Source organism: Canis aureus, chromosome 1 (assembly GCF_053574225.1).
Source record: "Canis aureus isolate CA01 chromosome 1, VMU_Caureus_v.1.0, whole genome shotgun sequence".
NCBI lineage: Eukaryota > Metazoa > Chordata > Mammalia > Carnivora > Canidae > Canis > Canis aureus.
In genome coordinates, this window is record NC_135611.1 from 68,273,355 (window position 1) to 68,293,985 (window position 20,631).

The following is a 20,631-nucleotide window of genomic DNA, read 5'->3' on the forward strand; positions in this document are numbered from 1 at the left end:
CGCGGGCCCCGCGTAGCCACAAACCTCAGTACATTGTGTTTTGTCCCAACTAGGTAGGACAGTCTGAATTAGAATTGTAGCTGTCTGCCTTCCCCTGGCCAGAGAGTAAAGATGAAAGAGCAAATCACGTTTCCTAATGTTTCCTTTAAGGCTCCTACCTTTTCTGGGCAGAGGATCTAGGCTGTGAATTCCGACAGCACTTCGGACCCCAGGGGAAGGACTAGGTATAGCATTGTGAGCTGTGGCCATAGCAACAGTCTGGTGGATTCAAATGTCCCTAAGCCTCAAACCTGAAATTTAATTATATGAGAAGGGTGGAAATACTGAATGAAAAGCTACCTTTCAGGCAGTTGCATATCTTATTTCTTTTCTTCCTCTGTTTTACAAACATATATGGAAAACCTTTTGAGATTATTTTTCCCATAAGTAACAGGAAATTAGTAGTGGAATGAAAAATACATAATATAGAGCTCAACTATCTGATAATTTATGTAACATCATAATCATTGTGTAACTGGGAACAAATTTCTGTTTTTAAGAAAGAAGTATTTGGGGTCTGAAAAAGCATTAGATCAATTAAAACAGATTATCACATTTTACAATCCAAGCTCCTAGATTCAGCAAGAAAACAATGAGAATCTATAATGAGTACACACGATGTACATTTATTTCACATTCTCCATAGCTCTCCTATTTTTCTAAACTTTTATTGTCTTGGGTTTTTTTTTTTTTTTTAATTTCCAAAAAATGGACACCATATGTCCTATGAAAGAGAAAGAAGTCGAGGTGGTTTTTGGTTTTGTTTTTCCCAAGTGAGACGATTGTGTGTTTTCTTGAAGATACAAGACATGCGTGGCTGGTACCTGACTGACATCTCTGGCCGCATTCGAGTGGCTCCGCAGCAGGATGACGTGGACCCACCTCAGCAGATCAGCGTTAGCAGTCTGGAGGCCCACCGTGCCCTGGCACAGGGCTACTACTGGAGCGCCCCAGCCCCGTACCTGGGGAACAAAGTAAGTCCATATGGTGCTGGCTTCTTGCTACTTTGCTTTAGCCGATCAATAACGAGAACGGGTTTTGATAAGTATTTTTTTAAAGAAAGCTCAGAACAAATTCATGACACGGTGAGTTGCCAGATGCAACTGAGTCGGCTTACGTTGGATATTTCTCCTAGGTCCTGTGGGGGAAGTATGTATACCAAAAGTAATGAGCTCCAGCATCCTGCATATATAGTTGGTGTTCTATGCTAACTTTTTTTTTTTTTTTTTGGCAATTTCCAAGTCATTTTTATGATAATTCTTTCTATGAATGAATGAACTAATGAAGGTTCTGGGATATTATTGCAAACCTCAAAGATAGTTTTGTGAAACAAATTATGAATATTGCAAGAATATTTGTTCTTGAAATAGCTGTTTTTCTAGAGTTGTCTGCGGTAGGATACTTACTGAATTTTTCCTCATCCTTTTCTATTTCATTTCAAAGCTGATCTTTAAGACAGCTAGTTTTTCTACCTTGTATGAATGTTAATTGGAAATGAGATTTATTATATAACTAACTTACTTCTTGCCATGAAGCTTATGTAAACAACATACTTCCTGGAGCTCAAGAAGAAAACTTACCCTGGAAGAAATGCCAGATTGAAAGCACATTTGTTTTAAAGCCCACTCATACGTATAGAAAAACATACACAGATAAACAAATGTAGCAGCCTCAGAAATGCAAGTGGTTTTTGTTGTTTTATTTTGTGGATTAACTCTATCTAGATGAGGGCCATGGCTTTTATCATTTTATCTTATTTTGCCTAAGAATTTAGAAAACTTATTTTGGAATTTCAAAAGAATTCGGAAAAATTTGGAAATGAAATTTGATATAGTAATTCTAAATGGTCTGCTCGTCCTGCGAAAGTTAGTACCTTATCAGCTGATACTTAAATTACCTAATCACACCAGAAAGTGCAATGGTCACAGAAAAATCCCTTACAAATTGATGCTATGTAAGCCTCTAAGTTTTCACCTATAAGAATGTAGTATTGCTTTTGAAGAAATCTTCATTGATTAAACAAACAAAATATATTTATTGTTAGTAGTTCTCTTATGTGGCGTGTGAGTATCAAGAAAAACTTAGTAGTTCACATCTTATTCAGTGAATGGGAACTGGTGGTTTTAGCTGATTAAGAAAAAATATATATAACTAGTGGCTAGTTTCTTATTTTTAGCAGACTTCTAAAATCTATTATGAAAAATGTGTTAATGAATAAAATACGGTTTTCAGTGAACATGTACTTTAAAAGAGACAGTGTATTTTGCATAAAATTCTACAGCTGTAATAAAAATCCAATTAAACTTGTGTTTGTGAGGCCTTTTTACAACAAGAAGTCATTCTATCCTGTTCTATTTTGGAACCTCTTGTATTCCCAACAAGAATAAAATAGCACATAAGACCTGAATACCTACGGCTTAAAATTGCCCCCCGAAAGATAAATATATAAACTCTCAAATTGTTTGCCTCTGCTCTGAGGAATTCAGAGAAGAGCCTTGGGTCAAAATTGGATGAGTTTCAGAGGTTGGACTTTTCTTACAGTGGCGAAATTTATTTAAGAAGAGCTTAGAATAGAATATTCTTTACCGCCTTTTCCATATTTTTTCTTTGGTCATATGCTTTTTCTTTCTGTTGGCTGAAAATCAAACTGACATAAGGAAAGCAAGCAAATGGGATATTAAATAGCACCAGAGCAAAGAATTTGGACATCCTGTTCATAGTTGTTGGTGCCCAAAGATAACTTCCTTTATCCTGGCTGAACTGTTTCTTATAACCTCCCACAAGGAAGCACTTCATATTCCCCCACAGATCATTTTCACATCAAAAAGCTGTGCTTGCCCGGGCTTCACTTTCCACTCCGTGAACAAAGTAATGGTAACAGGGTGTGCAAATTGTTTGAATATGGAAGACATTTTTTAATGTAATGTGGAAGCCCTTGGTGGTTTACTGTCAGATATCTCAGTATGAATGAAACAATTTGCCTTAATAACTGAACCATATAAATTTTTGATACTACAATAATACTGCACGCTCTCACAAATTACCACAGTACATCTTAACTGCCATGTCACATCACGTAAATTATAGTCATGATGACATGCTTAGCTTGGTTGATTTAATATCCTGCTAAGGAAATGGAAAATTGTAGGGCCTTGTTTGTAAATTCAATAAAGCCACTTTTCTAAATAGTCGAGGCTAAATTCTTTACCAGTAATTGCTGTTCAAATCAGAGCCATTGCCAGAATCTGACAGAAATAGTATATCAAGAAACTAGTGCATCTGCTTAGATACTGAATTTCATTTACATCCATGACCAGGAGGCAGCGGGTATATCATCCCTCCTCCGCTTTTTTAGTGTTAATTCCTAAGTCAAAAAAATATTTATGGGATGCTATTAGCTTCGCTAAATATTTGTATAACCAATTTTCAAACATTTTCCAAATCACTTGGTTGTAAGGCTACTTACAACAGAAGGAAGATGTGCCGTGCATATTCTTTGATAATGAAGATGCCACATGCCAGTCTTCCTTTTTTTAGGAACCTGACTCCAAATAATGAAACTGCTTCCACACGGGAGGCACTTTGCCGACATAGAGGTGCACCCGATTATGATAAAACTCAAGCACACTAGCCAATTTAGCTGAATATTTCTGATCCTAAGAAACATTTTTATGGACTGCAGAGCCCCTTTGGAGTCATGAGGCACACGTAACTGAATGTGTATTGGGCAGGGTATGGGAGGCAGTCAATGAGGCCTGGAAAAACTTAGCACATTATTATACGGCCCATCTAAACATCTCCAGAATCTCAGTTATGAGTTAATTCCTCAATAACAATCTTGAAAATATTTTTTCTCACATGTGAGTGAATATTTAGCACAATTGGCACAATCAAGTGTTAATTCCCCCTCACCCCTTGCTCTAGAGAGTCAAAGAGGATTAAGTCGGGCACCCACAGGGTTGTACTAGGCAGCATTTCATTTTCAAAATGCTTGGCAAATGTTAATGCTTGGTTGTAGGGCATTGGTTTAAGCCTGGAACTAGACAGGGGTAGAAAGAGCTAGAAGGACTGCATCCTGCTGGTTTGCTACAGGCTACAGCTATTCAGAAACAGTTTGGGTATTTCAGAGTTGGAATAATTTACTGCTTTAGTAAACTAAGTGCTATTGGAACATGGAAATAGTCATTTACGTAAAGTTACCCTAGTGGTCTGAAATAGTTAGTGCAGCTTCCAAAAACAATTCTCTCCGCATCTGTAAAGTTCCCGGAGAATCTGGCTTGGCCTGTCTGCTCTTCCCACATTACCATTAAGGTTTACAATCCTGTCTCTGAGCATTATTAAATTAATCTTATGTGATTTGTTCTTTACAGAACAATGCTTATTTTCTACAACACTACGTTGCCTTTTTGTTTCCAGCTTAGAGAAGCTTTTTTTTTTTTTTTTTTTTTTTTTTTTAGAGAAGCTTTTAAATTGCTTCATGTGTGTGCCAAGAATACCTATAGCCTAGCTTAAGATGCACACTATGAGTCTGCTGACAAAATAGCATCTGGCTTCCAAAAGTAAGCTCTGGTACTTCTTTGTTGTGCTTGCTTGACTTCCAGTTCTGTCTCTCAGATCTCAAATCTGTGGATTTGAAGGAGATTGATGCTTGAGATTCAGAGGACAGGATCGTTCTTGTCACTTAAAAGGAGCTCAACGAACACTTTGTGATTAATGCTACATGCTTAACAACAACAAAAGTAGTTTTGCTTAGTTTGTTCAGAAATGACTCTTGACTTAGGACTTATGTCAGGTTGAGAAATGACTTCAGACCTGGTTAAAAAAAATTAAAAACGAATAAGCAGGATCCAATCTCCTTTAAAAGCGTAATGTGTATTTATGACTTCTAATTATTCAAAAGCAAAGGTCAGACCTGATCCTGCATCCTTAACTTCCTCCAGTTCAAGCCTTGGATTAAATGGATTAATTAAGAAGGTATTGTGTAGTAGAGATGGCATGGCCAAAAAGGTAAATAGGACAAATTGACTGTGATTGAATTTTTATTTCATAAATCAGATCTCATTAAGAATAAATTGGTAATAGAGTAGTATCTAGAAGACTTGCTGCCTACAACCAACCAAATGCATTGTTAGAGGTACATGAAAAAATATATTTATTAAAAAACAAAAACAAAAAAAGTCGAGAAGTTACTTGTTGCCTATGGTGATGGTAAAGTCAACTATGCAAAATTATCCCACCTACAAGGACTCAAGATCAAACGTATTTATCTCTCAAACTTATCTAGCCTTATCATAATAGTATCATGATATTTTTCCTAAATAAATATATAGAGCACTAATTCTAACATTACAAATTATTACATAAAAAAGCATTTTAATATTCATATGCATCATTCTGTTTGCAGCACCTTATAATGAAGTACAATGGGGACAAAGATCAGTTTTTTACAGTTGAGCAACTAAACACGAATCAAGTAGGGGAGGATTCAGTTTAATAGCAATTGGTGGGAACAATTAAGGAGTTGACTTAACAGTAATATCAATCTCAGTTAACTTTGGGTTATGGTTACCAACAGAAGTAATCAATGGCTACATTGGTAGGAGTTTACTGATCAGGTGCAGGGACGTAATAGTTATATAGATTCTGTACAAAACATATCCCCTAAATACTCAACTTATGAATATATGTTTTCAATTATGTTAAGATACATGACTAAGGTTATCAGCTGATAAGCCAAGATATCCCAGTTAGTAAAACAGCCAGGACTGGAATCCAGATGTGTCTAGCCCTTTTCTACTAGTTATTTTTCCATTCAGTTATGTTCATTAGTACTTGTAAGGCATTTGGCTTTGGAATAGAAATGCTTGAGCAGCTTATCCAAAGGAAAGCATAAGAAAGGAAACAATACAGATATGAAATTTAAGAAATGCAAATTAATGAAATAGAAAACAAATATCAATAGAGAGGCCACAAGCCAAAAAAACTTACTTAAAAGATTGTATTTATTTATTCATGAGAGTCCCAGAGAGAGAGGCAGAGACACAGGCAGAGGGAGAAGCAGGCTCCATGCAGGAAGCCCGATGTGGGACTTGATCCCAGGACCTCGGGATCTGACCTGAGCCGAGGGCAGATGCTCACCCACTGAGTCACCCAGGCGCCCCACTTTTAAAAGAATTGCAAAGCTCTAGAAAGACTAATAGAAAAAAAAGTGGGTAAAGAGACACATAAATGATAGAAATGTAAATATGGACATAACTAAAATTACTTCAGAAAATTTTATAAAAAGAAAATCATGCTGAAGGTGAGGAAAGTCAGGACCCAGGGGATGAAGCCATTTTCCTGTAGTCATATGGTTAGAAGTGGTCTATGCACATGCTTGGCCACTTGTCCCATTAGGGGGGCCAGGGCACCTTTAGGAAACTGATCAGATCTGAAAGAGGCTGGGACGCCTGGGGCCTCAGCGATTGAGCATCTGCTTTGGCTCAGGGCACCGTCCTGGAGCGCAGGAGAGCAGGACCACATCAGGCTGCCTCGAGGAGCCTTCTTCTCCCTCTGCCTGTGTCTCTGCCTCTCTCTCTCTATGTCTCTCGTGAGTAAATAAATAAAGTTCTTTAAAAAAAATCCTGAAGAAGCTGCAAGAATAGAAAAAAAAAAGAAATCATTAAAACTTTGCACACAATAAATTTAATTACTCATAAAAATAAGTATATTTCTAGAATAATAAAAATTAATAACCCTGATTCCAAGGGAAAACCCCTGAAAGTCATATGAACATTAAAACAATAGAATCAGTAGTCAAGAAAATCTTCCCAGTAAGATGCCACCAGGTCTGTTTTGTTTACAAGTGATTTCAATCACTATTCAAACTTAAAGAATCTTTTCTAGAGAACAGAATCATGGGGATTACTCCATAATTAATTTTATGTGACTCGGTGGGCTTGATATCAAACCTTCGAGGGAGATATAAAAAGGAAATCCCTATCCAAAGTCACTCATGCAAATAGATTCTAAACAAAGCATAAACAATCTGAATTTGTAATATATAAAAATGGCAAAACAAAATGGGCCAACTTGCTCCTATCATTAGAGTTCAGGTTGGTTTAATTCATAAAATCAGCTTAAGTAATTGGCCATATTGACTGACTAAAAAAGAGAGAAAAATAAAATGATCTCCATGGATGCAGAAAAAGAAATAGGCAAAATTAATGATTCATGATGTTTTAAAAAATTTGCAAACTAAGATAGGAAAGGTACCTCTTTAGCTGATGAAGAGTGTCTCCACAAAGAGGAATAGCAAATACTTAATATAAAACATTGAAAGACTACTTTAAGGTTATGAGACAGTTTTCACTATGATCACTTTTATGTAATATTGTACTAGAAGATCTAGACACTGCAATATGATAGGAAATAAAAGATAGAGAGATTGGAAGGTAAGGAAAACCCCCCACACTTGTAAATGGTAGAAGTATCTGCTTTACAAACTCAAAAGATGAAATATTAATAAGCAAATCAAAAGGGGAACCGTATACAAAATTAATTTATGAAAATCAATTATATATTTCTTTATATCAGCAAAGAGCAGTTAAAAATACTTTTTAAAAAAATATTTCATTTACTCATTTGAGGTAGACTGAGGGTAAAAGAAAGCACGAACCAAGGGGCAGAGGGAGAGGGAGAAGCAGACTTCTCACCAATCAGGGAGCCCAATGCAAGACTCAATCCCAGGACCCTGGCTTCATGACCTGAGTGGAAGGCAGACACTTAACCGACTGAGACTCCCAGGGGCCCCAGAATACTTTTAAAATTAGTCCTTTACAATAGCAGTAAATATTAAAAATACCAGTGATTAAATTTATATGGAAAAAGCAAAGGACCAAGAATAAGCCGAGGAAATTTAAAACAAAAACTGGAGAGTTTTTAATCAAAACTTTTCTGATATAAACACAACTTATTTTAAAAATATATAATAATTAAGACACAAGGCTATGGGTGTGAAAAAAGATAAAAATACAAAATACAAAAAGTGGAACTGAGAGAGATGCCTGAGTGCCTCAGTCCGTTAAGCATGGGACTTAATTTTGGTTCAAATCATGATCTCAGGGTTGAGGGATTGAGCCCTGTGTTTGGCTTGGCGCCTAGTGGAGAGTCTTCTTGAGGAATCTCCCTCCTTTTCTCCATTTGCCTCTCCCTTTGCTTGCACCCTCTCTCTCTTTCTCTCTATCTCAAATAAATAAATAAATCTTTTAAAAAACAAACTGAGAAAACAGCCCAGAAATACCCTATGGATACTTGATTTTTAACAAAATAGACTTTGCAGATAATAATAATAGGATAGACCATGTAGTAAATGCTCCTCATACATTGATTATCTAAAGACAGAGAGGAAAAAAAAAATCTCTGCATCCCTATCTCACATTATACATAAAAATAAATTCTGGTTGAAGTAAAGACTATAATTTCAAAAACCATTCTTAGAAAAGCTTATAAAAACTAATACATTGGAATTTTTGCTTCTGATAATAATTGAATGATAGAATCTCTATTTACCCACCTGCTTTTTTTTTTTTTACCCAACTGCTTTAAATAAGAAAACTTGGGAAAAAGTACGAAACAATTTTTAGACACTAGACAACAAATAGTATAGGGTCTGTGATCCCTGAGAAAAGAGAAACAAAATAAAGTGAAGCTTACGACTGTCCCGGATTATTGCCTGGGTTCAGTTCCAAGTGGATGGAGGATAAACATCAGGTCTGAAAGATGGAGATTGAAGGTCAAGGAAGCTAGAAATTGTGGGACAGGATATCAGAGAAGAGGGATATGGGGCAAGAGAGGGAGAGAGAAAGCGAGACAGAGAGAGAGAGACAGAGACAGAGATCTGTAAAGGTATAAGGGAGACCTCCAGCCTGGCTGAGTATTGAGTTGGATGGGAGAAGACTACCTAAGGCTGGTGAAAGAAAAACCAATATGTAGCAAGAGAAACAATTCCTGGAACTAACACAAAGCTGGTAAAAGTTCATTTTCCCACCACCTAACATGGAACATCTTCATAAAAGGGAGGACGTCAGATAAAGTACTCAGAGAGTATTGTCTCAGTAGAGGGGTTAAATTAGCCTGAGATCACAGGAGGCTCTAAATTCACCCTAACGAATCTTAAAAGCAAACTTTAAAAGAAATCAACTTGTTCCAAGTGAATTAACAGCATGCCAGAACAAAGTCCAAAACTGATTAATTACAACAAAATCCAACACCCAAAAATGTAAAATTCAGCATGTCTGGCATCAGATAAAAAATTACTGGGTCTATAAACAAGCCTGGGCATATGAACCGTAACCAGGAGGAAAATCAGTTCATGAAAACGGACTGAAAAATGGTAAGAAAATCATGCCAACGTATATCTAAATTGAAAAAGAAAGAAGAAAGAAAGAAAAAGAAAGAAAAGAAAAGAAGCAAAGAAAGAAAAAGAAAAGAAAAGAAAAGAAAAGAAAAGAAAAGAAAAGAAAAGAAAAGAATAGAAAAGAAAAAAAGAGGGAGACCAAGAGAAAATCTTAAAAGCAGCCAGAGGAAAAAAGGTACAACATGTACAGAAGAACAGAGATAAGAAAGAAGATTCTTGTCAGACATGATGTGAACTAGAATATAGTACACAGATATTTTAAAATATCCGAGGGTAAAGAAACAACAACATACAAAAAAAGTTAGTCCAAAATTCTTTAGCAGGCCAAAATATTCTTGAAAAAGGAAGGCAAACAAAGAGTTTTTCAGAGAAATAAAAGCTGAACTACTTTTTCAAAAACAAATCTGCGCTGGGAGAAATGTAGAAAGTTCTTCTGGTGAAAGGAATGTGATGCCAGATGGGAATTTGTCCCTACAAAACAAAATTAAGAGTATCTAAAACAGTATAAAATAATGTTTTGATTGCCACCTAACACAGGACCTCAGGCTAGTCATCCCTTTACCTGTAGGCTTAACACAGTGGCTACTGAATAATAACAAGACGCACAGACTTGAAATAGAATTTCAAGTACTCTTTGTATACAATTTTCTTTGAAATTATAAAGGAAAGACTATGCCATAATAAGAACGGGAAAGTTCTTCTTTCTTCAACCCCCCATTCCTCATTTCAAAACTAAAGAAAGCAAAATCACCACCAATTTGAGTTTCAATCCAATCTTTATGTAAAACTACATTTTTTTTCTATTTCTTTGTTAACACTTTATGCTGTGTGGTCTGTGCTGCTCTGTGGAAAACCTTGGGGAACCCCGATCCATTGCTGATTCGGATACTGGTGGGACAAATTCCCAATATTCTTTGTAGGGCAGTGTTAGGCCATTTTGGAACCTTTCTTATCCAGAGTGTTCTTTATATAGTGGGTTTTTTTGTTTACTGTTGCTGGTTCATAGTGGAAAGGACAAATTTGTAGGGAAAGGGCAAGTTTGTAGGAAGACAGATACGTGTGAGGGGAAGATGCCATAAAGACAGAGAGAAGATGACCATCTATACACCAAGGGCAGAAATCTGGAACAGCTTCTTCCTTCACAGCCCTTGGAAGAGACCAGTCCTGCTGACACCTTGATCATTGACTAGCAAACTCCTACATTGTTTTCTTTATTCATTTTCATGAGAATCGATTGAAAGGTTCTAATTAAGTAAGGAGAAGTCACAGTCCGTTATTTTTAGTGTTCTGGTCCTTATGCCTTTCACAGATCTGATTCAAATTCCAGATATATCTACCTTATTAGTTTTATGATCTTGGACACATCCCATAATTTAGTTGAGTCTCATTATCTGCAAAATGAGAGTTCCAGCCTCAGAATTGTGCAAAACCCTCTAAAACGCCCTGAGCGCTCAGAAGCTGTTCAATAAATGCCAATTTCTGCATGACTTTCTGGAGTTGTGCATTGTAGGAATTTATATTGAGGTAGCCTATACCAGTTAAAGACATTTGTTGAAGAATGCTTTGTGCCCTATTTACTGCTGTCTGATAGAGCATCTGGTGGTGGTAAGGGACAAGATATAATTAAAGATAAAAATGGACAATCACAGAGAGTTAATTTTAGCAAGTCAGTAGATCATTGACTTAAGTAGAAGCTTTGCAGATGTGAAAAAATTACATCAGTTAGCTAGCTTTCTGAGAAACCTGCAGAATGTTTTGTACTTTATCTTGAAGGTACCAAAATAAAGCTAACAATCATCACTTCCTGTCTTCCAAACAAATGACCTGATGAGTATCTCCCTCTTCCCACTTCACTGAAGGCCTAGTAGGTAAAAGAATTTGCAATTTCTGCCCACCAGTAACTGATTAAAGAAGTAAATTTTCTAAGTGTGATAAACACAGTCAACACCCTACAGCTATGTCAGTAAGGTGGTCATTAAGATAGATCCCAATTCAATGAGACTGGTATCCTTATAAAAAGGGAAAATTTGGAGACAGACCCTCATATGGGGAGAATGCCGATGGGGACAAGACGACAGCCAGCTACAAACTAGAGAGGGACACCTGAAACACAGCCTCTCCCATAGCCTCGGAAGGAACCAACCCGACTAACACCATAATTTAGGACTTCTGGCCTCCAGAACTGTGAGATGATGGATTTCTGTTGTTTAAGACACTCGGTTTGTTGTACTTTCATATGGCAGCCCTAGCAAACTAATACAAATGATATCAATTCTTTTTTATTTTATTTTTTTGAGGATTTTATTTATTTAAGAGAGAGAGAGAAATATTTATTTATAAGTAAATAAATATTTATTTATTTAAGAGCACAAGTGGGAGGAAAAGTGGATAGAGAGGGAGAAGCAGACTCCTCTACTGAGCAGGGAGCCCAATGTGGGGCTCCATCCCAGAACTGCGAGATCATGACCCGAGCCGAAGTCAGATGCTTAACCTACTGAGCCACCCAGGTGCCCCTCAATTCTTTCTTAAAATCCCACATTTCCTTACCATAACATACAGCAAACAGAAGGCTAATCTAATACTAAAGAGAGTATCAAAATTGGTGAAAAAGGCCAATTAGTCCAAAATGGGCAACAGATAAGAACAGTTCATAGAAAAGGAAATGCATACTGTATGCCTTAAACTTATACAGTAACATGTGCCAATTATTTCTTAGTGAAGCTGGAAAAAATATAAAACAATGTTCAACCTGACTTATAGTATACCTGGGGGATCATTTGTCATTTATCTTAGGAAAGAGAATAAAATGCATAGCACAGAATTACCGAGACTTTAAAAAGACAGAGATCCTGGTCAGTTAAGTGTCCAACCCTCTGTTTCAGCTCAGGTCATGATCTCAGGGTCCTGAGGTTGAGCCCCAGCTCGGCCTCTGCCCTCAGCACAGAGTCTGCTTGAAATTCTCTCTCCCCTCTCCCTCTGCCCCTCCCCCTCATGCGCTCTCTCTCTTTTTTTCTCAAATAAATAAATCTTTTTAAAAAGGCAGAGATCGTTATATATCAGTGGTAAGGATATACATTGATGCAATCCACAAAAACCAATTTAGCAATCTTCACCAAAGTTACAAATACACGAGTGTTAATATATTTCTCTTCTGAAAATTTATCCTACAGGTACATATAAACATGAGAAATGCAAAGTCATTCGTTCAAGAATGTCCGTGATGTCCATAAAAATGTTTGTCATTGAAAGACAAATTAAATGAGTTTGGGCACATACATGTAACCAAACACCATAAAACTTTAAATAAGGACAGAAATTCTTTGTATGCTAATATGGAATAATCCAAAATACATGGTTAAGCAATTAAACCTGGAAGCAGAATGGTATATATATGACCACCATTTGTGTAAAAAATAGTAGAGAACAAGATAATTATAAGGTTCCTCAGCTATTTTGAGTCACAACTAGCATTTCAATTGGGGTGAGTTTGCCTCCAGAGATTGTGCCCTCTGTGAACAGAATATCATCAAAGATGTAAAATAAAATATTTTAACTAGAACAGCCGTTATTTTTAATTTAATCTGTTATAAACTATTGCTTCTCTATTCTAGACTTTGTTGTAAAAATTACTGCTTGAGTGTGATCATTTAACTAAGTATTAAGTGCCCCAGTCCTATGGGCTAAAAATCGATTGGCACGCTTAATTAATCACAGGGGTGGAATAGCACCCTTATCTCTTCGGATAGTTTCAGGGAATCCTGTTATTGTCAGCAGTGCCTCCTAGAGAAGCATAAAGTCCACATTTTTATTGCTGAGGTTTTCTCATCACTTCCAGCAGTGGTAGTTGAGGCAAGCAGGTGCTGTCTTACTTCACTTTTCCCTAAGCTCTTCTTGTGTTACCTGGGTCTGAGATCCCAAGTAGTTGAAATCTGACATTTGCCACATGGAGAAAGGAGCCATGTGATAAGACCCCAATCTGAAATGTGATGAATTATTAAACAAGTAGTTTGTGGGGTGATTGAAAATTACCTGCGAAGGAGCGCTTATCTCCTTGAGGCACGTCGAAAGCTAACGGGATTGAGCCAATTAGACTGACTGTCTCTTCAATGAGTTGTGACCTCCCGATGGTAATAGCTTATTATGATGATAAATGAACCCATCTCTCCAACTGAAGCCTGAGTACACACTTCAGCAGTTTCCTTGAATCATGAGGCCATTACCTTTCAACTTCAGATCGACAGCAGTGACAGCCACAGGAGCAGAGAGCATGCATGACTGGACACAGATGATTGTTTTACTCAGATGAATATATTTACAGCTATTTCCTGAGAAATGGGATCTCCTGTAGGTTGAGTGTTCACACCTGAAATATTTACCATAGGACGTTTCCTTTATTAGGAAGAACTACTTCCTGGCTACATCATCATTCTGAGATAATCAAGTTTTGCTCCCCCTGCTCACCCACCCTCCCAATCCCCAGTTTCTATTTGCTGTTTTCAGTGTTTGGATTCCTTATTCTTGTTGGTCTCCTGACTGAAGAAAATTTCTGAACAAAAATATTTTCTTACTTTGTAGATGCTTGTAATATACAGATGAGCATCCATGTTTTTAACTTATCAGCATGTATCTTTAATTAATTTAATCTTCTTAAATTCCACAGATTATGTTTCATGTGGGCCAGAGGAATCACTCAGACTCTCTTATTTGTAGAGAACGTTTTTAAAGGTTGTTGGTTTAAGAATCACACAACCGTAAATACTTTAATTTTTGTTTTTTTAATTTCAGGAAATGTCAAATGTCCTTTAAGTAGTTCATGGAGCTTGATAGCAATTTTCTTATTCTGCTGTAGTGAAATTTTGGTTTGCAAAGAATTAGAGGAGAAAGTGTTATTTATTGCATCTATAACGAAATACAGTGTTTTAATTCTTCATGAGTATTGCCGACTTCCCAAATATATTCTTTTGAAAAAAAAAATCTGTTGACTGAGCAAAATTAAGTTTATGAAGATACTGCAGTAAGAGGAACACCACCCACCTTGATAGAGTGTTAGTATCTCAGAGGATAAAAATCTGGGGAGGACAGTCACTGGTTTTAGGGGAAAGGTTAGGTAATTTCAAGGTGGTTTTTTCATTGAAGACAATTGGGCAGTTTATGATCCCATAGCCTTGGATTTGTCCAAAGTGAGTGAGGGTGAGATAAGAATCCTGAATCAAGTGTTGAAGAGCATTGGATTAGTCTAAGAGTGAACCAGCTTAGATGGATCACAGCCCACGAATCAGGTTTTCTTGGAGCTTGTGAGGGGAATGGTTTAGAATAGGGGTTGGGAATTATGCTTGGCACCAGCACTAACACAAGAATAGGGAATTTGTTGGCTTTGGTTCTCACAGACAGTAGCTGTGTGATCGTAACATAGTTGATTAGTTTCTCTGTGTCATTGTTTCTTGTGTGTAAAGTGGAGATAGTAATACCCCCTTCACAGAGTTATTAGAGAGTTATTAAAGTATCAGTTATTAAAGTCAGTTATTAAAGTATCTGATAAATAATAAGCACTCGGTATTAGCGATTATTCTTAACTCCAGCTGGGTCTAATTTGAGGTCAGATATTATTCCATTGAAATTTAAGGAAGGCTATACACACAATACACAGGAAGGAAGGAAGGAAGGAAGGAAGGAAGGAAGGAAGGAAGGAAGGAAGGAAGGAAAGAAAGAAAGAAAGAAAGAAAGAAAGAAAGAAAGAAAGAAAGAAAGAAAGAAAGAAAAAGAAAGAAAGAAAGAAAGAAAGAAAGAAAGAAAGAAAGAAAGAAGAAGAAAGAAAAGAAAGAAAGAAAGAAAGAAAGAAAGAAAGAAAGAAAGAAAGAAAGAAAGAAAGAAAGAAAAAGAAGGAAGAAAGGGAAATGAAAGAAAAAAGAAAGAATAAAAGAAAGCAGGAAAGGGAAAAGGGTAGAAAGAATCTGTTCATATATATTTAATTTTTAGTGTATTTTAATTCAGAAAGAAACTGTCTATTGGGACCTCTCTCTTTTAGTCCAAATGTATCAAGAAGTGGTCTGGTTTTCGATAAATGCCTTTTCTCCAGTTTTCATCTGGGGCTGGGCATGAAGTGATCATCAGCCTTGGTGTTCTGGAAATGAGTCCTTAATGATGAAATGGCGCTGGAAATAGCCCACAAGCAAAAAGCTTTATAGGCCATTGAAGGTCTCCAAGGCCATTTACTGCTTTAAGCTTATTTTTACTCGTCATCACAGAAAAAGTAGGGCATTGTTCTTACATCAAATAGTTTTAAATTAAGATGCAGTTTTATATAAAAGTTAAAATGCCTTATTTTGTTTTGTCAAAACAAGTATAGAAATAAAATTTGATTATGTTAATATCCAATCGTGATTCTGCTCTTCATCACAAACTCTCTTGAAATTTTACATTGGAAACAAGAGAGGAATTTACTGTAGCTCACTCTCTAGCAGATATTTGGAGGATGATGGGTGGAATAAGTGTTTGAAAGAAGAAGCCATTTTCCATTGCGCTGAATACGTGAACTTTACGCTTGGTGAAAGATGTCTAGGCCAAGGAAAGTGGAAGCTATACTGTGAAGGAACCCCACACCAGGCTGATCCCCTAAGACTTAGCGGGTATGGGTTTGAGTCCCTGAGCCTGACTAGCGTAGTGCAGTCTTTTGACTTAAAGCAAATGCATCATGTGAAGCTAACCTCTTCCAAAATCTAGTTATGGCTACAGCAGTCTCCAGGGTGTGGTGTGCAGGCCCCTCTGCATCAGAGTCACCTGGGGTCTATATCGAAAGTGGGTTATTGGCCTCCATTCTGGATTCACTCAGTCAGAAGATCCTAAAGAAATGTGTGGAAATCTACCCTTTAATAATCTCTCCAAGTGATTCTTCACCCATAATATTTTGAGGGCCACTCTTTTATGATTCCTTTGAAAAATTACTTATCACCAATTAAGCATCTCTAGATGATTCCTGATACTTAAATTCCCAACACTTAGAACAAAAACACCAACAAAAAAGAATCATGCACCAGGCCTTACTCTGAATTCAGAGGTTGACTTTCTTGCTCAACCTTGTACTTGCCTGTACAAGGAAACCCTACAAGAATCCCTTATTAGCCACCACAAAATATGTGAACTGGAATCTGTTTACCAATCTCATTACAGAAACACACAAATATACATATTCACATAGGAAAAAGTGAATCTTAGGAAGAAGCTGTTTCCTTCTTTAATAAGAAGTCTAAGATGCACAACCATTCATGTAAGGAACGAGGACATTCATGTAAGGAATGAGGTTATAATGCAGGGGTCGGGGATGCTTTCAGATTCAGATTGAGGTTCTCCCTGAATATGGGTTAACAACTTTGCCGTTAGAGCTCTGCTAACCCATTAGACAAGTACAAACACAGGCAAGAACCTTACCTTCCCTGGGCCTCAATTCTTCATTGGTGGAGCTTGGTGGGGAGCGAGGGTTATTGTACCTCAGTGGCAGAGACTCTTTTCCAAACAAAATCTGAATTAGAATATGCAGAAACAAGAAAAAAAATGGTTCAGGGGACGGGAGGCGGTGACAGGCCAGTGCTGGCTGCAGTAGGATAAGGGAATGGTGCCCATGGCCGTGGTGCTGCTGGCAGGACTGGTTCTGGTGACAGTGAGTGACAGAGCTAGGAGCTCCGTCTACGTTAACGACATCCATATGACCTCATCTGCAGTTCCTCTTGGAGAAACCTAGGATTTGAAGAAACATAGTACGAAAACAGACCAGATGAATTAGAAGGTTTCCTGCAGATTTAAAAGTTTATGATTCCAACACCAAGTGGAATCATGTAATCAGTTGACTACGAACATGACATAGTAACTCTACAAAGCATAATAAAGTGACTGCATGACATTAATTGAAAAGAAACAAATGTTTCTCGGCTGAGCTATTGTCCATACCCAGATGCATTGATGATACATAAGCCCAGATGTAGAAAATGTGAGATGTGTCAGAGCAGAGCAACTAAAATGATTCAAGACACTGAGCAGTCGGTGCTCAGCCCACATCATTTCTTACCTAGATTATAGAAAAAGCCATAGAACTTTCATTCTACCTCCAGCTTCCTCAATCTAACTAATGCTTTACTCACATGCCTGATAGAGGGAAGATCTTTATAAAACACAAATTTGATTGCCTCAGTCCCCCATTTAAAAATCCTGCTGTCTGAAGGATACAGAGAAAGCTCTGTGACTCGTCTGGACCCTCAGGAAGAAATCTGGGGTCCAGCTAATAAAATGCCTACATATATCCCATACTCTCTCATACTTTCCTATTTCATAGTTTTCATTTTGTTATCATTGTCGGAGATTCCCTTCTACCGTTTTGCTGAGTGACTCGCTGCTGCTCATCCTCCATAATGCAGCCCAAGCATTGACTTCTGTAAGAAACTTCTCTGACCACTGCTTCTCCTAGCACTGGCTGAGTTCAATCTCCCCGAGACCTCTGACCTCCCAAGAGGAGGACTGTCCCTCCCTACATCATGAGTCCCTGGGTGCAACGAGATTCGGTTCCCTTTTGTACCCATAGGACCCAGCACATTGCTCTGGACAGCGTAGGAGCTGAGAAATTCCCTGTTGGGTTCATAAGCGAATGCTCTGGGCAAATAGAAATTATTTTTGTTTCTATAAGATGAACCAGAGGAAACATAGGTAGAAATCGCCCAAATTAAAAAAAAAAAAAAAAAGGAAACCTTAGAGTTGGATTTTTTTTTTTTTCCCCAGAATTTCCTGTCTGGATTTTCTTCACTATTAAAAAAAATCTGGGATCATGTAAGGCCATGTCCATTCAGAGCCAAGCTAAGGGCCAAAGAGTCTGTCTTGCCAAATTCTTTTGCAGCTCTCAAATTTTATGAGCCTGAGCAGCATTGTTTGGGTAGAAGTCTTGTTCTTTGTGGGTCAGCGGAAGTGAAGATGTTTGGAATATTTACATAGAAACAAAGAATTTCCAAACTGGGAAGGACTTAAGCAATATTCTGTGAAGCGGTTTTCACACCGTGTGCTGTGTGGTCCTTCTGTGCCGGGGCGAGAGATGGGAGAGAGGTCAAGGGCCCCTTTTCCTCTTGAACCAGGGCACCTTTATCCTCCTGGCATGGTGAGGGTGCCTGGAATGGAATATGGAAACTGAGACCCTGAGACATTAAGTCACTTAGAAAAGACCTAGAGCTCCCAGAGGCCAGGCTGACCTTGAGTTTGGGACCCCCTGACTGCCACTGAACGTGGAGTAGAGCTCTTTCTACTTTTTCTGTGCAAGGCAGGAGAAGAAGAAGAAAAAAAAGAGTAGGCTATTTGCTTTATGGTCAGGGTACGTTAAAAATCTTGACTCTGGTTTTAAACATCAGTTTAAAGTTCATGTCGTCGAATTAAAGAAGTTTGTTAACTAAGTTTAATTTGCTTTCACTAGGGAAGCAGCTGCCTTTTGAGATAGTAAAATAAACACCTACAATAATATTTGGTCAGCTGTGGCTTTCAATTTAAATGTTTGACTTAGTACAGTTCAGTCAGCTGGATTCCAAAATATTCTCTGCAAGGGAAGCGTATACACATTTTAAAGCATTTCAAGTGTTTCTTATGGGGCCCTAGGTCTGGCTGCCTCTCACTCCACGTCCCCCAAGCAGACAGGACTCTGCTTTGGCAGCACATCGTTTCCGACAGACTTGTTCCTTCCATGATCTGAAAATTTTTAGAAGACATGACAAATACAGGATAGTCCACTTTCTCCTTTACTGTGAACATAGTTTTGCCTTTTCTAGAATGTCCTATAGTTGGGATCGTGTAGTATGGAGCCTTTTCAGATTGGCTTCTTTCACTGCGTTAAGATGGATTGAAGGTCCCGTCATGGATTTTCATTACTTGATAGCTCACTTCTTTTTAGCATTGAGTACGATTTTATTTTCTGGACGTACCATGGTTTATCTTTTCATCTACGAAAGGTGAAAATCCAACATCTTGGTTGCTTCCAAGTTTGGACAGTGAGGCATAAAGCTGCTGTAAATATTCACAGGCAGGTTTTTATGTGGACATGAGTTTTGTGGGGACTTAAATTCTCAACTCCTTTGGGTCATTTGGGAAGGGACTATTTAATTATGTAAGAAACTGAAGGCTGAAGTACCTTTCCACGGTGGTAGGACCATTTTGCATTCTCAGTAACAATGAATGAGAGTTCCTAATGCTCCACAGTTTACCAGTATTTGGTGTTGTCAATGTTTTGGACTTTGACAATTCTAAGAAGGGTGTGGCAGTATCTCCTTGCTTTAATTTATGATTCTCTAATGATGTATGACTTTGAGAGTCATATGCTTATTTGCCATCTGTATACAATCTTGGGTGAAATGTCTGTTCATATTTTTAAAACTAGGTTGTTAACATTCTTATTGTAGGGATTTAAGAGTTCACGGTGTATTTTGATTACAAATTCTCTGTCAGATGTGTTTTTTACATATATTTTCTCCCAAACCATGGCTCATCTTGTCATTCTCTTGACAGCGTCTTTTCTAGAGAACATTATGTTGAACTTTAATAAAATCTAACAAATTAAATTACTTTCATGGATTATGCCTTTGGTATTATATCTAAAAAGTCATTACCAAACCTAAAGTCATCTTGATATTTTTCTGATAACTATCTTCTAGGATTTTTATAATTTTGCATTCACATGATTTATTTTGAAGTCTGTCATTTTTTTTAGTTAATTTTTGTGAAGGATGTAAGATCTATACATAACTAGATTCTTTTTTTTTTTTTGCATGTGGATGTCCAGTTGGTGCAGCACCATTTGTTGAAAAGACTTTCCTTTCCCCATTGAATTGCCTTTGATTTGTCATTAAAAAGTGGAAGATTATATTTGTGTGGCTATATCTATTTCTGAGCTCTCTATTCTCTTCCATTGATCTATTTGTCTATTCTTTGGTCAGCATTATACTGTCTAGATTACTGTAGCATCATAAAAAGTCTTGAAGATAGGTGATGTCAGCCCCTCATGTTTGTTCTCCTTCAGTATTGTCTTGGCATATTCTGGGTCTTTGACCCTCCATATCAACTTTAAAATTAATAGGTTGATATGCATAAAATAACTTGCCAGGATTTTTACTTGAGATTGCATTGAATCAATATATCAGGCTCAGAAAACTGACATTTTGACAATATTGATATTTCTT

At 37.4% G+C, this 20,631-nt stretch overlaps 1 protein-coding gene across 1 annotated transcript in view; it reads left to right on the forward strand.

Moving 5' to 3' along the window:
• The window catches only part of LAMA2 (laminin subunit alpha 2), a 597,066-nt gene that overhangs the window by 260,159 nt on the left and 316,276 nt on the right, over window positions 1-20,631 (forward strand). The window contains 1 exon segment of the mRNA XM_077902686.1: window positions 840-1,013. Within this exon segment, the coding sequence (XP_077758812.1) occupies window positions 840-1,013 (174 nt within the window).